This window comes from Phaethon aethereus (genome assembly GCF_964289735.1).
Source record: "Phaethon aethereus genome assembly, chromosome: 2".
Taxonomy (NCBI): domain Eukaryota; kingdom Metazoa; phylum Chordata; class Aves; order Phaethontiformes; family Phaethontidae; genus Phaethon; species Phaethon aethereus.
This window is the reverse complement of record NC_138582.1, coordinates 65822241-65841674: the sequence shown is the minus strand read 5'-3', so window position 1 is coordinate 65841674 and position 19434 is coordinate 65822241. Positions and strand designations below refer to the sequence as shown.

At 41.3% G+C, this 19434-nt stretch overlaps 1 protein-coding gene across 1 annotated transcript; it reads left to right on the top strand.

Moving 5' to 3' along the window:
* Positions 1–2903: 2903 nt before the first annotated feature.
* CYB5A (cytochrome b5 type A) lies at positions 2904–16037 on the top strand (the record flags this gene model as incomplete). Its single annotated transcript, XM_082014666.1, has 5 exons — positions 2904–3047; positions 10633–10761; positions 12462–12491; positions 15073–15107; positions 15959–16037. 5 exons carry the CDS (start codon positions 2904–2906, stop codon positions 16035–16037), a joined length of 417 nt encoding a protein of 138 aa, XP_081870792.1.
* Between the last annotated feature and the right edge of the window lie 3397 nt (positions 16038–19434).

The following is a 19434-nucleotide window of genomic DNA, read 5'->3' as shown; positions in this document are numbered from 1 at the left end:
CCCACAATCATTACTTTGAAGTACACATGACCTGATATTTCATGTGAAGCTAGAATATAAAGTACATGTGCGTTCTTTGCATACCACTGAACAGATGTGCTGCACCTCTCTCATTTTTGGAACTTCCTAAAAAGCACCAAAAAGAAGAACCAAAAGAACCAGAATTTCAGACTGAGAATGTGATTCTTTGATGCAATACTAAAAAATTTCATGTGAGTGGGAGTAATGTGAAGTTATGCCTGTTACCTGGCCTGTTGGATGCCTGTTGTATGCTCCTATGTATTGCAGCACAGGCCAGGCTCAGTGTAAAGGAACTAGAATATTTATGACAAAAAAGAACATCTAACATGTCATTTTTTAAAGAAAATACATCTGTTAACTATAGCACCTTTCTCAATCCAAGTGTTTCAAAGAAAAACAGGCAGGTAGAAAGTCTGTTTGTTATGAAAAGCCAGGAACAAACACTGCACACCTGAAAAAGCTGTTTTAATAGTTCTCCCCACTCCAAACCCTAAAACCCTTTTTGGAAGTGGTCTTACCAGCACAGTGAAGACAGCAACAAATATTTTGTTTCCAAGTTTTATGAAGTCAGCAGGTATTCACCTGAAAAGCAATTTTGCAAATCGTTATCAAAACATGATGAACTGGAAACATTTTTGGGGGAACAATGTCAAAGGTAACCTTGCTGTTCTGATTTTGCTTTGCTTACAGTGTAACACATTAAAAATATAAACTTCAGTAATATCCTAGAAAAATCACAAGATCAGTGTTTTATAACTGTAATTTTAAAGAAAATAATGTTTCCTTGTTTCTTACCCTTAAAGTAAAACACATTTCAAGTTTTTTCTAGCAATCATGAAAAGTAGAATATTTTGAAATGCCAGCCAAGATTATCACTTCATCAGAGAATTCCAAAAGCTACAGCTTAAGAGAAAGGACCATTTTAAACAAATGAGAAAAAAATCTTGTTCATTTGCAACATAGAAAAGAAAGGCTGGGCCCTCAGCTTTCATAATGTTTAAAAGAATCCTAAATGGCCAACTTGTTTTTTTTTTGTGGCAAGGATGTTGTAAAACACATGCTGCAACACTCCAGTGATCCGCTTGCTGTTCCTGGCCAATTCCCCTGTGGGAACGACTGGCTGTATTCAACATTAAGTTAAAACTTCCCAGTCATCTTAAAAGCTAATGGGACAGAGTGCTTGCAAATGGCTTCTCCCTTCAGGCAAGAGGATAAAGAGAGAAGTACCAGTTAACATAGAACAACCAGTTATAAATCATAGGAAATAAACCTGACTGCTGTCTGTACAAGTAGAAGAATTTAATGTGTGTGGGAGAAATTACATCTTTAGGTGCTGCCAACCACAAAACATTAACTTGAAACCACCACAGAGCTCCTGCTAAGCTAAATGGGACATCAGTCAGAGAATGGCTATTGCTGGTTTTCTGTCAGAACAGACAGGTAAATCAGAGCTTGGCGGCAAATTTTGTTATTTTCAGTAATGATCTTATTAAAGCTGAGAACGACACCCAGCTGTGAGGGACAGTAGCTACTCTTCCCATTAGGCTGACTGTAATGAACTGGAGATGGGATCTGCAGACTGTGGTGGCATTCAGCAAGGAAATATGAAGCTGCCCTGCACATCGATAATCAACAGTACATCCACAGGGTACAAAACAACTACCGAACCACCAGCTTTGAGGAAAGGGGTCTCAACAGGTTACATTGGGTAAACTTTATGTCACTGAAGTTACGCTGTAAACAAACCCCACAGAGAACCCCCCTGGCCTCTAATCACACTGGAGCGGGGCTATCGCTGTTGCGGGACCCAAGCGGCGCACGGGCGCGGCCCAGCACCGAGTGCTGCCGTGACGGGGACAGGACCCGTTCTGGCCCAGCCACCAAACAAGGCCATCAGACACACCTGGGGCCAAGAGCGATGGCACCAGGTTTCAGCTTAAGCAAAACTGAAGGAACACAGGGAGCTGGGTGGATGGGTGGGTGAGTGAAAGGGCGTCACCGAGGGAAGGGGAAGGCACTGCTCCCTGCACCCACAGCCCAGCCGGCAACAGGGCAGGCGGGTATCACAGGGAAGGCCGGGCTCAAGGCCCGCGGAAGAGCTCTCCCAAGGCAGGGTGAGGGGCTCCGGCGACAGTCGAGCGGTGCCGAGGCGCCGTTAAGGAAGCACTACCGGCAGGGCCGCTCCCCGGGCCGCCCCCGCCGGGCTCCCTCACGCCGAGGCACCCGCGCGTCTCCCGCCTGCGGCGCGAGCGACCGCCGCACACCGAGGGGGCGGGGCGGAGGCGCCGCGCACGGGGCGGCCGAGGGCACGGAGAGCCGGCAGCCGCCGGGACGAAAGGGAAGAGGCGGCACATGATCAGCACGTCGCTACGCTGCCGGGCGTTCCCCGCGGCCAGCCGCTGCCAGAGGCGACGAGCGCTGGGGTAACCTCCCCTCCCACCACGTTTCGTCCCCTGCGGGGGTAAGAAACCTGCGGGTTCGCAGACCGGCGCCGGCCTGGAAGACGCCCGCGGGCACCGCCCGGGCGCCGTTCGCACCCGCCCGCAGCAGCGGGACCCCGCGCGGCACGTGACTGGTGGCTGGTCACGTGGAGGGAGCCGCTCACGCCCGCGGCGGGGGGAGAAGGCGGAGCACGAGACCGCGGACCCACACCGCAAGTCCCTACCCCACGGCCGCCTCGGTCGCCGGCCTGACGCCTTCTTTGAAAGGCATTGCGCTCCGCCAATCAGAAGCCGTCAGGGAGGGAGAGGCGGGCGGAAGGGTGGGGCGGAGCCGGGCGGTGATAGGCTTGCGGCCGGGCTCCGGTCGGCGTGCGCGCCTGGGAGAGGGGCCAGAGTCTGTGGCGGAGTCGTGACTGTCGATAGCGTCGTGCCGTGGGGGACATGGTGGGCTCCAGCGAGGCCGGGGGCGAGTCGTGGCGGGGCCGGTACTACCGGCTGGAGGAGGTGCAGAAGCACAACAACAGCCAGAGCACCTGGATCATCCTGCACCACCGCATCTACGATGTCACTAAGTTTCTGGACGAGGTGGGTGCCCGGGGAGGGCGAAGGAGAGGTAGGGAGCCCGGCGCCGCGCTGCCGGGGCGCTGCGGATGCCAGCGCCCCTCGAGCCCCTCAGGCCGGCGGGGCTTTACCGGCTGGCTCCCCCGGCTCCCCCCGCTGCGTGCTGGGGCGCGGCGGCAGGGGCGGGGCGGGGGCTGCCCCTTGCAGACTCTCGTCGGCCTCCCGCGGACGGGAGCCGGGTGCGGCACAGCAGGCTGCCGCCCCCGGCCTGCCGCGATAGTGCTCTGGAGAGGCAGCCGTATGGCGCCCGTGGGATCGCGGGGCCGGCGGCCGTTGGGGGTGGCTCTGACAGCGGGGGCGCGCTCCCGGCGCCCCGGCGGGGCAGCGGCCGCCCCCCGGGCTGCGCTCGGGCGGGAGAAACACGAGTGTGCCGGGCTTGCCGGCCCCCACTCGCGTGTAATCAGCTGTTAGGGACTGCTGTCTCCCTGCCCCTGCCTTTAAACTTTCTGCCGTTGTAGAAGCCGAAGTTCTCCAAAGACTTTGTGGTGTCACCGCTGTCCTCATGCGCTCAGCGTGGGCATGCCACGCGGAACCGCGAAGCTGCAGAAGTTCTAACTCTGGTAGAGTACAGGGATCGGGCCGACCACTGTAGTGGTTTTTTTTTGTTCCGTCCCTCCCCCCCTCCCCGTTAACGATTGATGTTCTCGGTCACTTGGGGATGGTGAACAATTGATGTAATCATTGATAGTCATGGTTAATAAAGCAGCGGTTTAATTACTGCACTAAAACATTCTTCTGTGGAGATACAGAAATGCAACTGCTGAGCAATTTTTTTTCAGTATTAAATGTAGCTAGGATTTATTAGTGATATTTTGAGTGTTCTCCCTCACCCCTATTATCTGCAAAGATCTAGCATCCGACTGAAAAGTGTTATTATAGATTTACATTACCAATCTGAACTGTATTCTCAAAGAAATTAGTGACATGGCAGAATTCAAGCCTCTGTAGTGCTGTAGCCCCATTTTGATTTTTGTAGTTTTAAATGCTTGAAAATTAAAGTATAAATTGAGCACTGTGCAAATAAGAGGTCGACAAGCAATTTTTCAAAGGCAGTGTTGACACAAGTAGTATTTGGTTCTTAGGCTGCGTGCCAGCACAAATTATTTGGCTTTTCAGCAAGGCGGGTTGTGCAACTGATCTACTGACTCTTTCTTGATTATTTTTCAGCTAGCTGTGTCCCTGGTCTGGCTTATCCTTTAGTTATGGAAATGCTTGTTTGGTTATGCAGGCAAAGGCAAGGCCTAATTACAGAAGCCCTGGAGGATAATGCAGTTTTTCATGCAGCCTGAGAAATTGAAGTAGCTGTTCTTGGAAACTTGATCAGTTTTCGTTGATATATAGCTGTATAAGTGCTTCCAGATCAGGGTGGGGGTAACGTCCCCCAACACGCCCTCCAAAAAATCTTAAACCTAACGCAACACAAGAAAAAAAAAACCCACCAAACTTGATAAAAAAATCCAGTACATGCGATGAAATTGGTAAATATTAGGAGGCACTACCTAGTACAAATTTCTCCAAGAAAGTCTTCATTTGAGCCTTCAGGACAATGTTGCTAATTCAGCAACATATCAAAAGAATTCAGTTTGTCTCTAAGCAGTTAAATAGTTGTTTCTTGGACAATTGTGGGATGTCTGGTGCACTCTAGTATATGTGGGTCAAAATTTAGCCTCACACTAAACAGCTTTCAGTGTTATATGGCTGGTTTTGGAGCTGAAATTTGAAAATCTGAATCTTATTCGTTTATTACGTCAGAATATGAGTCAGACTGGATAACTGTTTTCAACAAAGTAAATGAAACTATACTCCTAAGGAAAGCTCTTGGATATTTTCATGTTCATTGTGTTGGTGATTTTTGGGATGGAACCCTTGGATTAAAATATTTCATAGGACAATTTTTTTAACCTTTTTTTAAATGCTTTTGATACCTGGTTAATTTATCAAGTGATATGCTAATTCTCTCAACACTGTTTGACACACAGGGGCATTTACATGAGACTGGTGAGGAGAAATTGGACATAGCCTCTTGCTGGTGTGTTCTGGAGTATGGTAAAAACTTCTCAGTGAAGTGGGGATTACATTAGCTGTTTCAATAGTATTATTGGTCAAACACAGTTTTTCTACTCCTACAAGGAACTGTGAGAAGTAAAGCTTAAAATATTTCAAGAATTAAATGTGGGCTACTAAAATGAGTCCAGTAGTACTAAAAAGGATGCACTGCTAAAGCATCACCTCACTCCTACTTTTCCCAAGTAGTAAATAAGTAAACGTATCAGTTTAGTAGGGAGTGAAGAACTGGGAACAGAAGCTGACTTCACCAGTTCCATTTCTTAATTCAACAAGTAATCTTTCCAGCCATTGCATTAACCTATTGAAATATTTTCTTACTGATCCTGAAGTTGAAAACTTTGCAATGCTTCATCCTGGATGCTCTCATGCCTAGTAAGTGAAAGCATGCTGCTGCTTTTCATTCCACTGCAGTACTTAGAGGGTGTATTTCCTTTGTCCAGCTGTTGTCTCTTCATAAAGCTTGTAGATGTTTAATGACACGTGTTTGCTTTTTGGGAACCATCAGCTTCTGTGAACACTTGGGTGAAGTTAGATATTAAGTGGACTGGGGGTGGTAATGTGTATGTGTTGGGTGTGGTGAGGCTGAAAAGGAGTGGAGGCATTGCATAGTCTTGACTATATTAGCTTGGGTTCCTAAGGAGAAGGCTTAAAAAAAGATCATGTAAAATACAGACAAAGCACTGGAGGAGGAAAGGATTGTGATCTTTGACACCTTATCCTAGGGGTTACTGAAGATGAAGATTCCTGCAATTGCATTTTTTATAACTGTTTTTTTTTTAAATAACAGGTCTTAGGAAGACTTTATAACTTGAATATATATCTCTGAATTTTCTTTGTTTTTCAAAGTATATCCTCTAGGAGAGGAGATCCACAGACCTCAGCTTTTGCAGTGCAATATCTGAAAGCTCTGGTCATGAAAGACTATTCTTGAGATCAGAAACTTGTATATTATCTTTTTCATTCAAAGGCTGTCAGCCCTGTATTACAGAAAATTTGGGAAACCTTTTCATAATTTCAGGGAAAAAGCTAGTAGAAATGCCTGTATACTTACAGCAGGATCTTATGCCAATATCTGTATTACAGATAATTATGTCTGTGAATAATATTAAACGTCAATTAATGGATTAAGTATGTTGATAATGCTTGATAGTATTTCTCCATAGTTTAATAAAGCAATCCCACTAGTCAAGTTTTGACATAATGAGCTAAACAAGAGTAGCTGGGCCTATAAAATAAGAATGAAATGATCAGTGTCTTGATGTACTTCCCATTGTGGTGAGTCCTCCTTACGGCTTTTGTAGGAACTTGGTTGGATTCCATAAGCTAGGCAGAGAAGCTAGCAAGAATAGGAACGTCTCTACCTGAGAGCAATTCCTTATTCTGGGAACTAACTATGGTATATATTTAATATTCATCTCATGCAGACTTTATTCAGGTTACTTCAATTGTTGGTGGTCTTATAATTTAGTGAAAGTATTAATGGCAACTGAAAATGGGTTTTTCATAAGGTGTGAATTTGTGCTTTCATAGCACTGTTTCTAAACAGAACAGGCAGCTCCTACAAAATGTGTTTTGTAACGCTGATCAAATAAAGTGCAGACAAACAAATAGATGTTCTCTCCCCTATGTCATAAGTTGCATTTATCTAGTATGATGATATTGTGGAGGAGTAGCATAATACCTTCTGTGTTTGAAGTAATGAACAGCTTACATTGAAAGGTGCCAGTACTAGCATGTTTTGTAGTCTGTCAATGTACCATGTGAATTTTTATTGCACAACCTTGCAGCCCAAGGATTAAAACCAGTGTTATCACTTCCTTAAGCTCTGATGAAGCTTGCAGGAAGATTTGAAAAGACTTTGAAAAACAGCACTTCTTAGCACCCTTTATGAAAGGAGCTGCAAGCTGTAATTGTTTTGTAAGCGAGGACATGGGCACCCAGCTACCGGGTATTTCTTTAACAGTTCATCTAACACCCTGATGATGGTTTTCAAAAACAGACTCTCATAAAAAGCTCTACTCTTCTAGGCTTCTAAAATTTTATATGAGTACAGAACTTCTGTGCTGTAACTTAAGGAGGTGATGGAAATAATTTGGAGGACTCTTCAGACTACATGAAAGTGGTCTTAAACAAGCGTTAGTCTGTCTTGCACAATAAAGCTGAGGTTCGCCGGGTGTTTCTGGCTCTCTTGCTGCTCCTTTCTGCTTCTTATTCCCTGTAGTGCAGAAAGCAAAACTTGAATTTAGAGACTTGAATTAAAGACTGCCATTGGTGGAGACCTTTGCTAATCTCCCCAAAAGTTAAATTGGACCCTAGACTTGATTCTCCCAGTATGGGAAGGGGGACGGGACAGGAATTGTGAATTAAGATAGTTATACTTTAATAGAGTCTTGAACTATGGTACCAAGAAAGTTGCATGACTCTAGCAAGGGGGAGATAGGCGTTCAGGATGAAGTAATCACAGACTTCTGACCCAGATGAGAGCAGTGAGTTTAACGGCTTATTTGCTTTATCTAAAACTTTCTAATGTTCTGCTGTTAGGAATTAGCCTGTGCTACAGACTAGTGCTGCCTTTGTGCAGACTTCTGTTGCACATGTAACCAATATTTATGTTGTTATATTGTGAATGTTCTAGGAATGAGCTAGACTAGCTAAACTTATCTGCAAAAGGTTTTTAATTTCCCTCGAACTACAATTTTACCTGCAAAAATACTTTAGTTATTTGTATCAGCAGGATTTTGGTTTAGGAGTCATTATCTGTAGTCTCCTGGGCTTTCCGGTTCCAGGGTCTATCCAGAGGCTCTTCGTTAAAGTAGAAATTGTGGTAGCAAGCTTTGTTTACTGTACAGAAGTGTCAACAGAAGCCCTGTATGAACAAACTTTGAGAAACTCATCCAACCGTGGAAAATGCTCAGCTTTTGGTAGAAAAGTCACTCCTTGCCCTTTGGGACATTACAATTGCTCCCTTTCATTAGGGGAGGTGAAGTCTTTTCATTAGTTGCTTGTATTACCTGCTAGTTGTTTGCGGAGGGTTTGCAAATTTGCATCTTTAAGCAGAGGTGCCATCTAAAAGAAAAGTGTTTAGTTTCAAAGTACTTTTATGTATGTCTAGTAACATCATCTGCTAGGTGGTTTAAGCTGGGAACTGTGTAATTCTCTCTACCTTAGTCTTGCTGATGTGCGGGAAAAAATGCTACCAGTTTTCCAGCTGTGGTGGCAGAGGTCAGGATGAGTTTGTCCCCTTCAGCTGATGTGCGATAGGCACTGATAGGGTTGGTCGCAGTCACTGTGTTGACATTAATATTGTGGGTTTTGTAGACAGAGGGATCAAGTACTAATTAGACCAAAATCTAATTCTACAGAGAAAAACTGGAGTGCCTCAGTGAAGCTGCCCATATTGCTACATGATTGCTTTCTAGTGCCACACAAGAGAGGGGTTTTGGGAGAATTTGGTGTATCCTCGTTCTGTAGTCAGCAAACAAACCTGCAGGCGGTTTGTTAACGTACTCTGTGAAATAGTTTTAATGTAGATGCAGTTATACGCGTAGGTATCTAGTTGTTCAGCTGGTGGATTTTTGGGGGAACTAGTGTAAACCATGTTCTTGACAACTTCATGGAGTAAGTGCTATTTACATGTATGAGTAGGGTTTGGGCTCATTGCAATGCATGAGTATGATACTACATGCTACTTAGGCTACAGGTGCTTTATGGGTAGTTTAACTTTGGTGCCTTTTTCTACTTGTTGGTATCTTGTTTGGTAAGCATGTTTTCCAAGGAGTTTTGCTGCCTTTTCTGCTGAAGATGCTACATATACTTTTCTGTTTTGGGGAGCAGAATTCTTTATCATGGTGTCCTCCCCCCTCCCACTGCCAAATCCAAACTCCACGTTGCTGAAGGAATTAGTTGAAAATTTAGTTGTGGCAATATCTGGGAGAGCCTGTTAGACCCAAGTTCAGCTTCTTAAATGTACTGTACATTTCAAGGCACTGAATTTGAGTGATCCCTCAGTTTTTTTCTAGTCCTTACCCTGAATACTTATCAGAATAGATTCAAGAGCAGGATTTTGGTGAGCATGCCATATCTGCACGTCTTCTTGCATAATCTTTATGCTGCATACACTCTTTTAACCTTTTTTGGCTCAGCTGCTCTGCCTAATCTCTATCAATTCCTTAATATTGCTTTTGCTTAGTCATGGTAGGGATCCCTTACCTTTCTAGGTGTGGTGTCTTGGCTCTTTAGAAAAAAGTGTTGGATTGTTTTGGGTTGGGGTTTGTTTTGTTTTTTTTTAAACCATAGCTTTCTCAGTCTATTAAAATAAATGTCCGCCTTTAATACAAAGGTTCAAGTTTTGGAGTTCTGGTACTGCTGGAAATTGGTATTAACAGTGTCTTCCTGATCTGTATGAACAAGTTTTATTTCTGTTGGAAGAGAAGGATTGACAAGTTAACATGGTGGATTTGAAATAAATGCTAACCCGAGTTGCCTAGACTAGCAGAAGTGTTTATGCCATTTTTTTCATCTACTGTCTAAGCGTAGCCTTTCTGTTCAGCTGTACTCCAGGCAAGATGACTCTAAATAGTAGAACTTTAGCCTATTTTCATCACTTCAGACTCTGTAGTCAGAAGCATTAAAAATGGAATTGAGGCTCCAAAACCTTATTTCCTCTGTCACTGGTAAAGTGTTGGTACTTCTTTCACAGTTGCCTTAATCCAAGGCAGTAGCAGCAGTGTTTTCAACTTGCTTACCTAATCATTCCTGGTGTTTATGTAGTAGTTTGCTACTTAAAAGTTGAGTGGTGAATTTTTATGGTGTGTTACTTATCCGTTAAGTAAATGAGTAACTTGAAGCTGAGAAAATTCACTGAACTGGAAGATGTGATATATCTTGCAGTACGTACAGAGTTATTTGATGGGTGGAAATGTGGAACTGCATGCAATTCCAAATATGCACCCTGAGGAATAATAAAAGTCAATGGAGAACAGGGGTTTAGTTTAATGCAATAGTGATGGGTTGAAGTATTAGGAGATACTGGGAGATAACTGTTCTAACATCTCATCTTGCAACTTACTCCTTTTGGCTTTTAGCCTTTTTCTGTAGAAAGCATTGCTTGGATAAAAATACACATTTCTTGCAGAAATGAAAATGAACATGGAATGTAACTTTAGGTAATAGTTGGGCTGTTTCCCCTAACGTTCCCTGACTGATTCCCCTAACATTCTTAATGCTAGTTGTTAGGAGGAATTCCTCCTACAGCTCTATCACTGATGTAGTAGAAACTTAGCTTCCTTGGTTTTGGCTTCAGAGAATTCATAAAGCTCTCTAGTTATTCAGAGAGGCTTATGTTTGCTCTAAAAAGTCTAGCAGCTGATTTTGCAATGACAATTTTTTTTATTATTTTTAGAAATGTAGAAATGAAAAATTTCCATTTTTAGAATGTGGAATGGTTTTCAGTAACAAATTCAAACTCATTTAAAAATTGCAGCACCCGGGTGGTGAAGAGGTCCTCAGGGAGCAAGCTGGGGGAGATGCTACTGAGAATTTTGAAGATGTTGGCCATTCCACAGATGCAAGGACACTGTCAGAAAGCTTTATTGTTGGGGAACTTCATCCGGTGAGTATGTGAGAGTACCAGTACTTGCTGTTTACTATAGTGTTTTTGCATCTAGTTATTTCTCTGGTAATTTACTTAAGAGTAAAGGAGAGCTGCTAGTTTGGTTGGATGCCAGCCCTGCAGCTCTTTGTGAATGGACCTGGACTGGAGATAGGCTCCCCCAATGTCAAGGGATTTGATAAGGATGGTCGCATCTAAAAGTTTGCTGCTTTGAAATATTTTACAACTTAGTTCTTTAATAAACTGAATATGGAATCGTGACATTTCTGGTGTACCCTGTGAACTTTATGATGAGACTCTATAACCCCTGAAGGTGCTATGGCAGAATGTCTAGGCATTTCCTTATGTCAATATGTAGAGTGATTACTAACAGCCACTTTCATCCTTTCATCATTGTAAATATAGATGCCAGGCTTCCATCTGGATCCAAAAGTACAATCCTGGCTCTTCATTTGTATATTTAGAAAATGGTTACTCTAAGCATCTTATTTCTAGTTTGATGCTCTGTCTTCCCACTCTCTGGGTCCCCCCATTTTATGCCATATCAGTGTTCCCTACTTGCAGTTGTCAGGGTTGTTTATGATCACTTCCCACTGGATCACCTGTCACTTTCTCTACTATATATATATATAGTGTGTGTGTGTGTGTGTGTATATATATATACTGTCCTTACTGTTTCATGTGCTTTTAACAAGCACCTTTCTGCTCCCTCAAGCTTTGAAGGATTTCTTTCTAGTTACAGAGCTGCTGCCTCTACTTCCTTCAGATAGGCCTTATTTAAGCTCTCCTGCATCTTAGTAGTTGAAAACCACTTGTTAGAGACTTAGGCTCCTCATGTGCCCATCTTTACTGCCCATCTCTGCCTCTTCTCTTTTCCTCTTCTATCTGTTTTGTCTATGTTTTGTCTTGCATTTGGGATAAATATCACTGTCTTGAGTAGCATATTTCACAGTAAGATTCCTGATCTTGTATCTGTCTTAGGTCCTCCCTTGATAAGTATTAATAGTGTAGCTTCTCCTAATAAGAAATAATTCGACTCTGATGCACATTTGTAACTTTGCAGGCTTGTCATCTGTTCCAGATGGCAGCTGATGCCAGTAAATTTGTTCTTAGCCTGGCTACCAGTCTGGTTGGTCCTTGTTTGACAAGTGCCTGTTTTCATTTGATACGAAACAAACAGCTTGATAGTTTAATGTAAAAATACAGCGCTGTCAGGATTATATACTGTTGGGCTTTTTTGTAATTAATGTGACTATTTCATTTAAGACTTCATGGATTTGATCCATAGAATTTGTGACCTTTGTGCTGGACATTGGACCAAAACTGGTTAGGTGACTTTGCACGATAATATGAGTAGACTACATAGAAGTAAACTGATTGTAATCAGTGTATAAGACAAGGTTATGTGTACTGTTTAGAGACAAAGGAAATGCAAAAACATGGGCAAAGAAATAATGAAATATGTTGGAGACTCAGGTTTCACTTCTTTATTGTATACTGGGAAGTATTTAAGGAAGTGATCTTGCTTTATGGTGGCTCAAAATCATACAGTGACATCTGCTCTTCTGCAAGTCTGTTTCCTAGGTAAAAAATAGGTACACATTAACAGAACAGAATCACACACAGAATTTAGTGATAAATGTTATTTGAATGCTTTGGGGTTCTGTCTAAGTTTTTTTTTTTTGCTTGTTTTCCTGCAGGATGATAGAGGGAAGCTTCAGAAACCAACAGTAAGTGTGTTTCTTGAAATGCCACGTTGTTTCCTTTAGGCATTAGGGAGGGTGTCTCTCTAAATGGTATACCCCCCCGAGGCAAAAATAATTCAACTTGGTTAAAGTGTAGTGTTTCAGGTCATAAATCTCTTAAACCTGTTGATCTGGCTTCAATTTATTCTTCCTCTCAGCTGTTCTTTTCTTTAATTTGTGGGACTTCAAACCAAGAGGTTACTAAATGTGATGGTATTACACTCTAGCAAAAAGGTGAGTCTAGAATCAGTCAATGGCTTTCTTGTATTCAGTTTAAGAAAAAAAGCAGTTTGTAGACATAATGGATTAAACTAATAAGTGTGATGAAAAAATGTGATGCTTGCTATATTGGTAACACTAGTAGATAAAGAATGTAGAGGCATTTGATTGCTGTATTATAGATCAGTTAATTTGCAATTGTGAACCCTTTTCAAGGTGAAAATACTGTTTGCTTCCAGACTGTTTCAGCAGATTTTGCTGAGTGTCCTGTCAATGCAGTATTACACTTATTTTCTACTTTTTTCCCTGTCTTCAATAGAATGAAATTCTGTCGGCACTCAACGGTGAAACTCACAAAATTCATATGTCCCTTAAAAGACTAAGTGCGTTGGGGATTAATTTGTACAGTTGCTGCTGTGTGTATAGAGGATGTTTTGCTTTGCTCATGGCTGGCTTAACAGAACAGTAGTCCACGTAGGAAATAGTCGAAGATTACTTTTTAATAGTATAGTAGTATAGTATTATAGCGTAGTAGGTATAGGATCTCACTCTTGTGGTTTGAGGGATTACTTTTAAAGAAACAATCACTTTTGTAAGATCTTCCAATAGTATGAATAAGATACAGGAAAGAAAGAAATACTCGTAGATACACTGAAATGTTTGCTATAGCAATTACTAATTTTATTATTAATTAAGGACTGGAACTAGTACACTAATAAAAATAAGAAATGGAGTGGTGACTGGAATTAAGAGATTCTTCCCACCAAGAATAACAGCTGTTTTCAGATTTCTTTTGAAATTTAGGGAAGCTTACACTTAAGCTGTAAGAGCAGCAACCATAAATGCAACTGAGACACAGGCTGCTCAGTGCAAGTTGTAGTATACAATCCCTTGATTAAGCTCACAGGAACTTACTAAACTGAGCCACTTAGAATATTAATTTGGCCAAAGTATGATCAGTTTGGAGTTAAGACGTATCCAGATGACTATTTACTACACTCATATTTGTCTTATTCCCTTGTTTTAGTGCTGGTTGTAGTTATCTGCGCTACATGTGTGTGTTTCATCATTCCAGAAGGAAGCTGGAGCACTTCCCTTCAGCAAGACATGTGGGTGTAGCTGATAAGACAGTTTCACTTTGCATTGAGCTGTGGGTGCGTAGCATGACAGATTAGGCCCTGTGCCTTTGCTCTGTAGGAGCTGTCAGAAAGTCATGTGCTTTCAGGTGTCCTCCTCATCCTTGCACTGTATTTGAAGTACCCTCAGTGTACATGTCTAGTGTCACACTGTTTAAAAACAGGTTTTGATGAGCTGGGACATATTCTTCTTGCTGTCTTGGTGTGTGGGGGGGTACCATCCCCCAGCCCTGGATGTGGCAAGTCTGTTGTAGGTGTTAGCCTTGATAGTGTGGGCACAAGTTATTCTACCTTGTTTGGCTTTGGGATTAGTTTTTCATGAAGGTGTTTACAAAACCAATATAAATGTAATCACCTGAGTCTTACTCTTTTAAACATGGTATTTGTCATGTGTAAACCAATGATAATTTGGGGGCTTGGAAAAAGAGTAGACTGTTTGAACCTAGGAGAGGCTGTTAGGAATCTTCTGCTCTCTAAATGAATTGCAAATATTCTGATACTGAAGCAATTTATTTTTTAGTGATGGATCTTGTACCACAAAATTTAAGTACAATTTTAGTGCTTGTATCTTTTAAACGCACCTAGGGCCATGTGTGTTTAGGAGTATTCAAGTTAGTAAGTCTTCATATAAATTGTGCACATGTACTAAACTGGGATTTGAGCTTGTCATGCTTCATTTTCTATGGAAACTGAACAGAAAGTCCAAATCTATGTCAGAAACAACTGTAATAATTTGACTGATTCTTATGCAATCTGAAACACAACACTAAGAAAAGAGTTTAATAAGCCTTGTGGATACAAATTAGTAGCTTTCTTCATGTAGGTTCCGTATAAGAAATATTTGTGTATTGATTCAGAGTCTTTTCAATTAGATTTTAGGCAAGTAAGGGATCTTTGTCTTCTAGGCATCTAAAACTTTTCATATGTAACCTGAGGTTGAAGTTAGCTTCATGGAAAACTTGCAGGAAAATCCCTTGTGATGGTATTTTTTTAATAACTCTTGATACAGTGTGGACTGTAGAAACTGCTGCTAGCTAGCTTCTAACACAACAGTCTGCTATAGGAAAGAAAAGAAAATGCTTTCCAAATGCAGTGCACTGAGTTGTTTTTAAATTAGTCCCACTTAATGAGTTTTGAGAAATTGAGGGGCTAGTTAAGATGGAGAGAGATGTCTGCCTGATACAAGTAACTTTTTATGCTTTGCTTTCCAGGAAACTCTTATTACCACTGTTCAGTCTAATTCCAGGTATAGTATGACACCTGATGTCAAACTTAAACTTCCTCATTATTCTGTTTCTGAAGCTTAAAAAGCTGTATAGCTTCTTTCTGCTGGAAGATTAAATGTCAGAGGATGGTGCATGAAAATTTCTGTTCTATGTAAAGTCCAAGTTGGCATCTATGTACCACTTTACAGGCATTTTAGCTTATTGTCTAGATTTTTTTCTCATGTCGAGATGTATCAGTCTATACCAAATGGTTTATGTTGCACAAGCCTTCATTTCTGGAGGCTGTCAGGTGAATAGAAGACACTTGGTGCCATTGCTGACTTTCACCGATGTGGATGCCTCACTTTTAAAATCTGCTACAACTGTTGCATCTAAGGGAAATGAAAGGATTGTGTCTGTAAGATGGAAAATCTGTCAGAATTGGGAAGGGGGAACAACCACTTTGGAACACCACTGCATCAAAGTTTATAAAAAAAGTTTTATCATGCTGACAATCACCTATTGCTGAAACCTCAGAGGACTGTTCCATGCTCCTCTGAGTGGGGAGCTTGGGTGCTTGAAAGTGTCATCTGATGCTGCTACTTCATTTTGAATGAATGATGTTCTGAGCAGCACACCATGGCTTTAAATTTGTCTGGGGTCCTACTCTTCTCTAGTAAACATATTTCTTGTAAGGTCTGTTACAAAGCCTTAACAGTACAAGCTTTTTACTTGGCTAGAGTATTACTGGCCATCCCAGGTGTTCTGTTGCCCTATCTTTGAAGTATTTGTTGGGGCGGGGAGGAAGGAATTCTTTAAGCAATAACTTTTTTTTTTCTTGAACTTGCTGGTTGTCACTTCCTAAACTGCTGCTTCAAAAACTTCTTTCCAGTTCATGGTCCAACTGGGTGATACCGGCAATAGCAGCAATTATCGTGGCCCTGATGTATCGTTCCTACATGTCAGAGTAAGCGCCTTACTAGGAACTAATGCAAGAAGAGACTGATCTGGGAGAGAATGAGCAATCCTAACACAATATGTTTCCAGACAAAAGCCTGATGTCTGAAGAAAAATTCAACTTTTTCAGAAAAGTGAACAATTCTTTTCTGCTGTGCACTTTTCTTAATGTTGCCTTCTTATTTGCTGTTCTGAAGTGATAAAAAGGCAGCATTTCTCTTTTTGTATAACAATTTTATTCTCTAATGAATTATTTGATAACTGTATTGTTTTTGTTAGAATATTACTTTGTATGTAACACTGATTCTGGTTATATCTCTTTAATCTGTAACGGGGTCCATAGGACTCTCTCTACATAGAAATTTTACAGCTTTAAATGACTACCAAAACTGTGTACATGTATTTGTCCATGTACACAACTTAAGAAGACAAGATGATTTTTAAGTTAAATGTTTGAATGAAATGTAATGGAAAAAGCTTGAGTGGAGTAGTGGGTTGGGCCCTACCAATCCGACTATGATGAGTTGATTTTTTTTTTTTTTTTTCCTTTCCTCTTGACATCTGCTCTTACAGTTTTTGTAGGTATTCCTACTGGCAAAGTGTACTGTTTGGCTCCCATTAAAAAATTCAGGTGAGATATGAAAACCAATGTTTGGCCCAATTATGTCTGTCTCAGTTTTGTGAAAAGTAGCTCTTTTTTTCAAAAAAGGGCAGAAAAAAGTGCTATGTAAATTGCACTACAAGTCATGTAACTGCTACTAAGTAATACTGTTCCTGCCAAGCACTCAGGTGACTCTGGAATTAGTTCTGTAACTTTCAGACTTTTATAAAATCTTCAACTTTGTCATGTACATTGGGGGGGGGGGGGGGGAACTGATCCATGGAATCTGTTTCTGACTGTTCTGCAATGTGCTCCTTGGTGCTTTATTATGAAGAGATGACTATTTTCACTGCTAAATACAAGATAACTCAAAGTTTGCATTTTGTGGTGAACATTTTTAGTAATATGTAAATGATCATGAATAAAACTTTAATTGCTTACTTTTGCTGGCTCAAATACATTAATTTCAATCTTTTTGAAGGCCTTGGAAGGGATGCTCTTTCATATTGGGACACTTCTCAGAAGTACCTGTTTGATGGTGCATTCTGAAAATCAAGGTATCTCTTATGCAGGGAAGCCACATGTTCGAAGTGGGAAAGTGTACTCTCGAGCAGTTAGCATAGATAAATGTTTTCATCAGCATGACCTCAACACCAGCTTGTGACTTAGCAGTGGTTTGGCCCTGCAAGCTTTGCCTCCCTGACATTCATCAGGACTTGAAACACTATTCCAAGGGCTGCCTCTTGGCAGCACTAGGCAAGATGCATGCAGTTTAGACCCTGTGTCAAGTCAGATCAAATTGAAAGATAGTACACTGTAAACACAAGCTTTAAAACAAAACAACAACAACAAAAAAACCCCACCACAAACAAACAACTGGGGAAGTGCTGGGACTTGGGGAGACTGTCTTGTGCATATGTAGGAATATGTCAATACAGGAACTCTTTAAGAATTCCTTATTGAGGGCTTCCTTTTGTGGAATTTCCTTTACTGTTGTAGCAAATTGGTGTAAGATATCCTTAACACTTTGACAGTTGCTCTTGCATTTGTATTCATGTGTTCTGTGGGACTTGGTTTACAGATATGGACACATGCACTTACAGTAGATCCCATCAACTTCTTTACCTTGGAAATTTTAACCAGTAGAAATGGCAGTGTTTGGGATTGTGTCTAGCACTAAATTATTTGGTCCTATTCTTGCCTTAGCTTTTCTTCTGAATGTGGTGAAGCGGAGTTAAAAATTCAGGCTTTATTAACTTCTTAAAGGTAATCTTTGGGAAGGATATATTCAGACTCATAAATCAAATTTAAGTACTGAATCTTCTGTTTGTTTTTAAAATAACATTCACATGTCTATGTGAGGCAAAAACCCCTCAACAATTCTAGAAAGCTTAACCTTTCCTATCTTTTTTGCAAGCATTTCAGACTGGGGTAATTATGTCTATATCAGCAGACAGGGTAGTGCAATCAAAGTGGATCCATAAGGCGAAACGCTTGTTGCAAAAGGCCTTTTTTTCCATGCTGTGTATGTTTCAGGAGTTTTTGGTTGGGGCCTGGAGCACATTATGCAATCCCCTGAAGTACCTATGCAAGCTCAGTTCCATCTAAAATAGTCCAGCTGACATGCAGAGGGAATTTCCACAATGTGAACCAAAACCACCATGGTAGGCAACACTTCAAAAACTGGTAAAAGTTAAAATGCTAATGTAGATGTGCCCAGCTCCTTCCCTGTAGTTGCTCTGATCATACTCCCTTCCACCAGTGCTGGTGTAAGTTGTTCCTCAGAGGGGGATATAACTGTTTCAGGTTTTTAAATGTAAACTGATAAATTTTTGAACTAAAAAAAAAAAAATCAGCCATAAAATTTTCCTTTTTAATACTTTAAGGTTAAAGCTGCTTTCTATAGGGTGTCATTCAGGAGTTTTTATTTGATTTTACCTTTTGGTTATGAATGAGAGGAAGATAAAAGGTATATAGGTGAGGAATAAATAACTGTTATTGAAAAACTAGTCAAGTGAATTAAGGGTAGTCAATGTTTTTATAGTATGACAGCAAAAAGAAAAGAATGGACAGAGTCTGCTTTCTTCTCAGAGCAAGATCCTTTGTCCCCAGATACAATCTGAAGGTATTATTTGCTCTGATTGTCTGGCAATTTGCTTTAGAACTAATTTCTGTTGGGAGAAGCTGATTTTGGTGGTCGATGCTTTAACTTGGATGTCATCTTGTGCTGTTTACTTGTACAACCTCACAATATTTATATTGCTTTTATATCCTGAAATAAATTATTTGAGCACTGCATTTTTGGCCTTCATTTGCCTGTCCTCTGTTGTTCACAAGAACATGTAGTGGTAAGAGAGCTCCCTTAAATGGAGATGGCCTTGGCTTCCTCTTGGTGTTGGTGGAGTAAAGCCAGCACAACTTGTTCACTTGTTCCCTCTGCTATGATGAGAAAAAAATAGCATGCCAGCCCTTTCTCTGGCTCGCTTGCGCGGGCACACTGGTCCAATGCCCTTCTGTAGGGCTGAATGCTGTGCTGTGGGCAGGATTTTGCAGAATCCTAGAGAGGAACTGGCCGGGGGGTAAAAGCTAGGCAAATGGAAGCTCATCACAAATTTTCTTCTGAGGCAAAAACATGGGAAGGTGCTATTGTTTTTATTTTCTGAATGTTTGACTACTGAGGGTAAATGACTGCTTATAAATTCTTAGTCATTTTGAGCAAAAATGCTACTGTATTTTCTGCAAGGCTGGTAATGAAGATTATTAACTGAAACTCAGTGAGAATGAATGAGCTGTATCAAAGTATCATACAA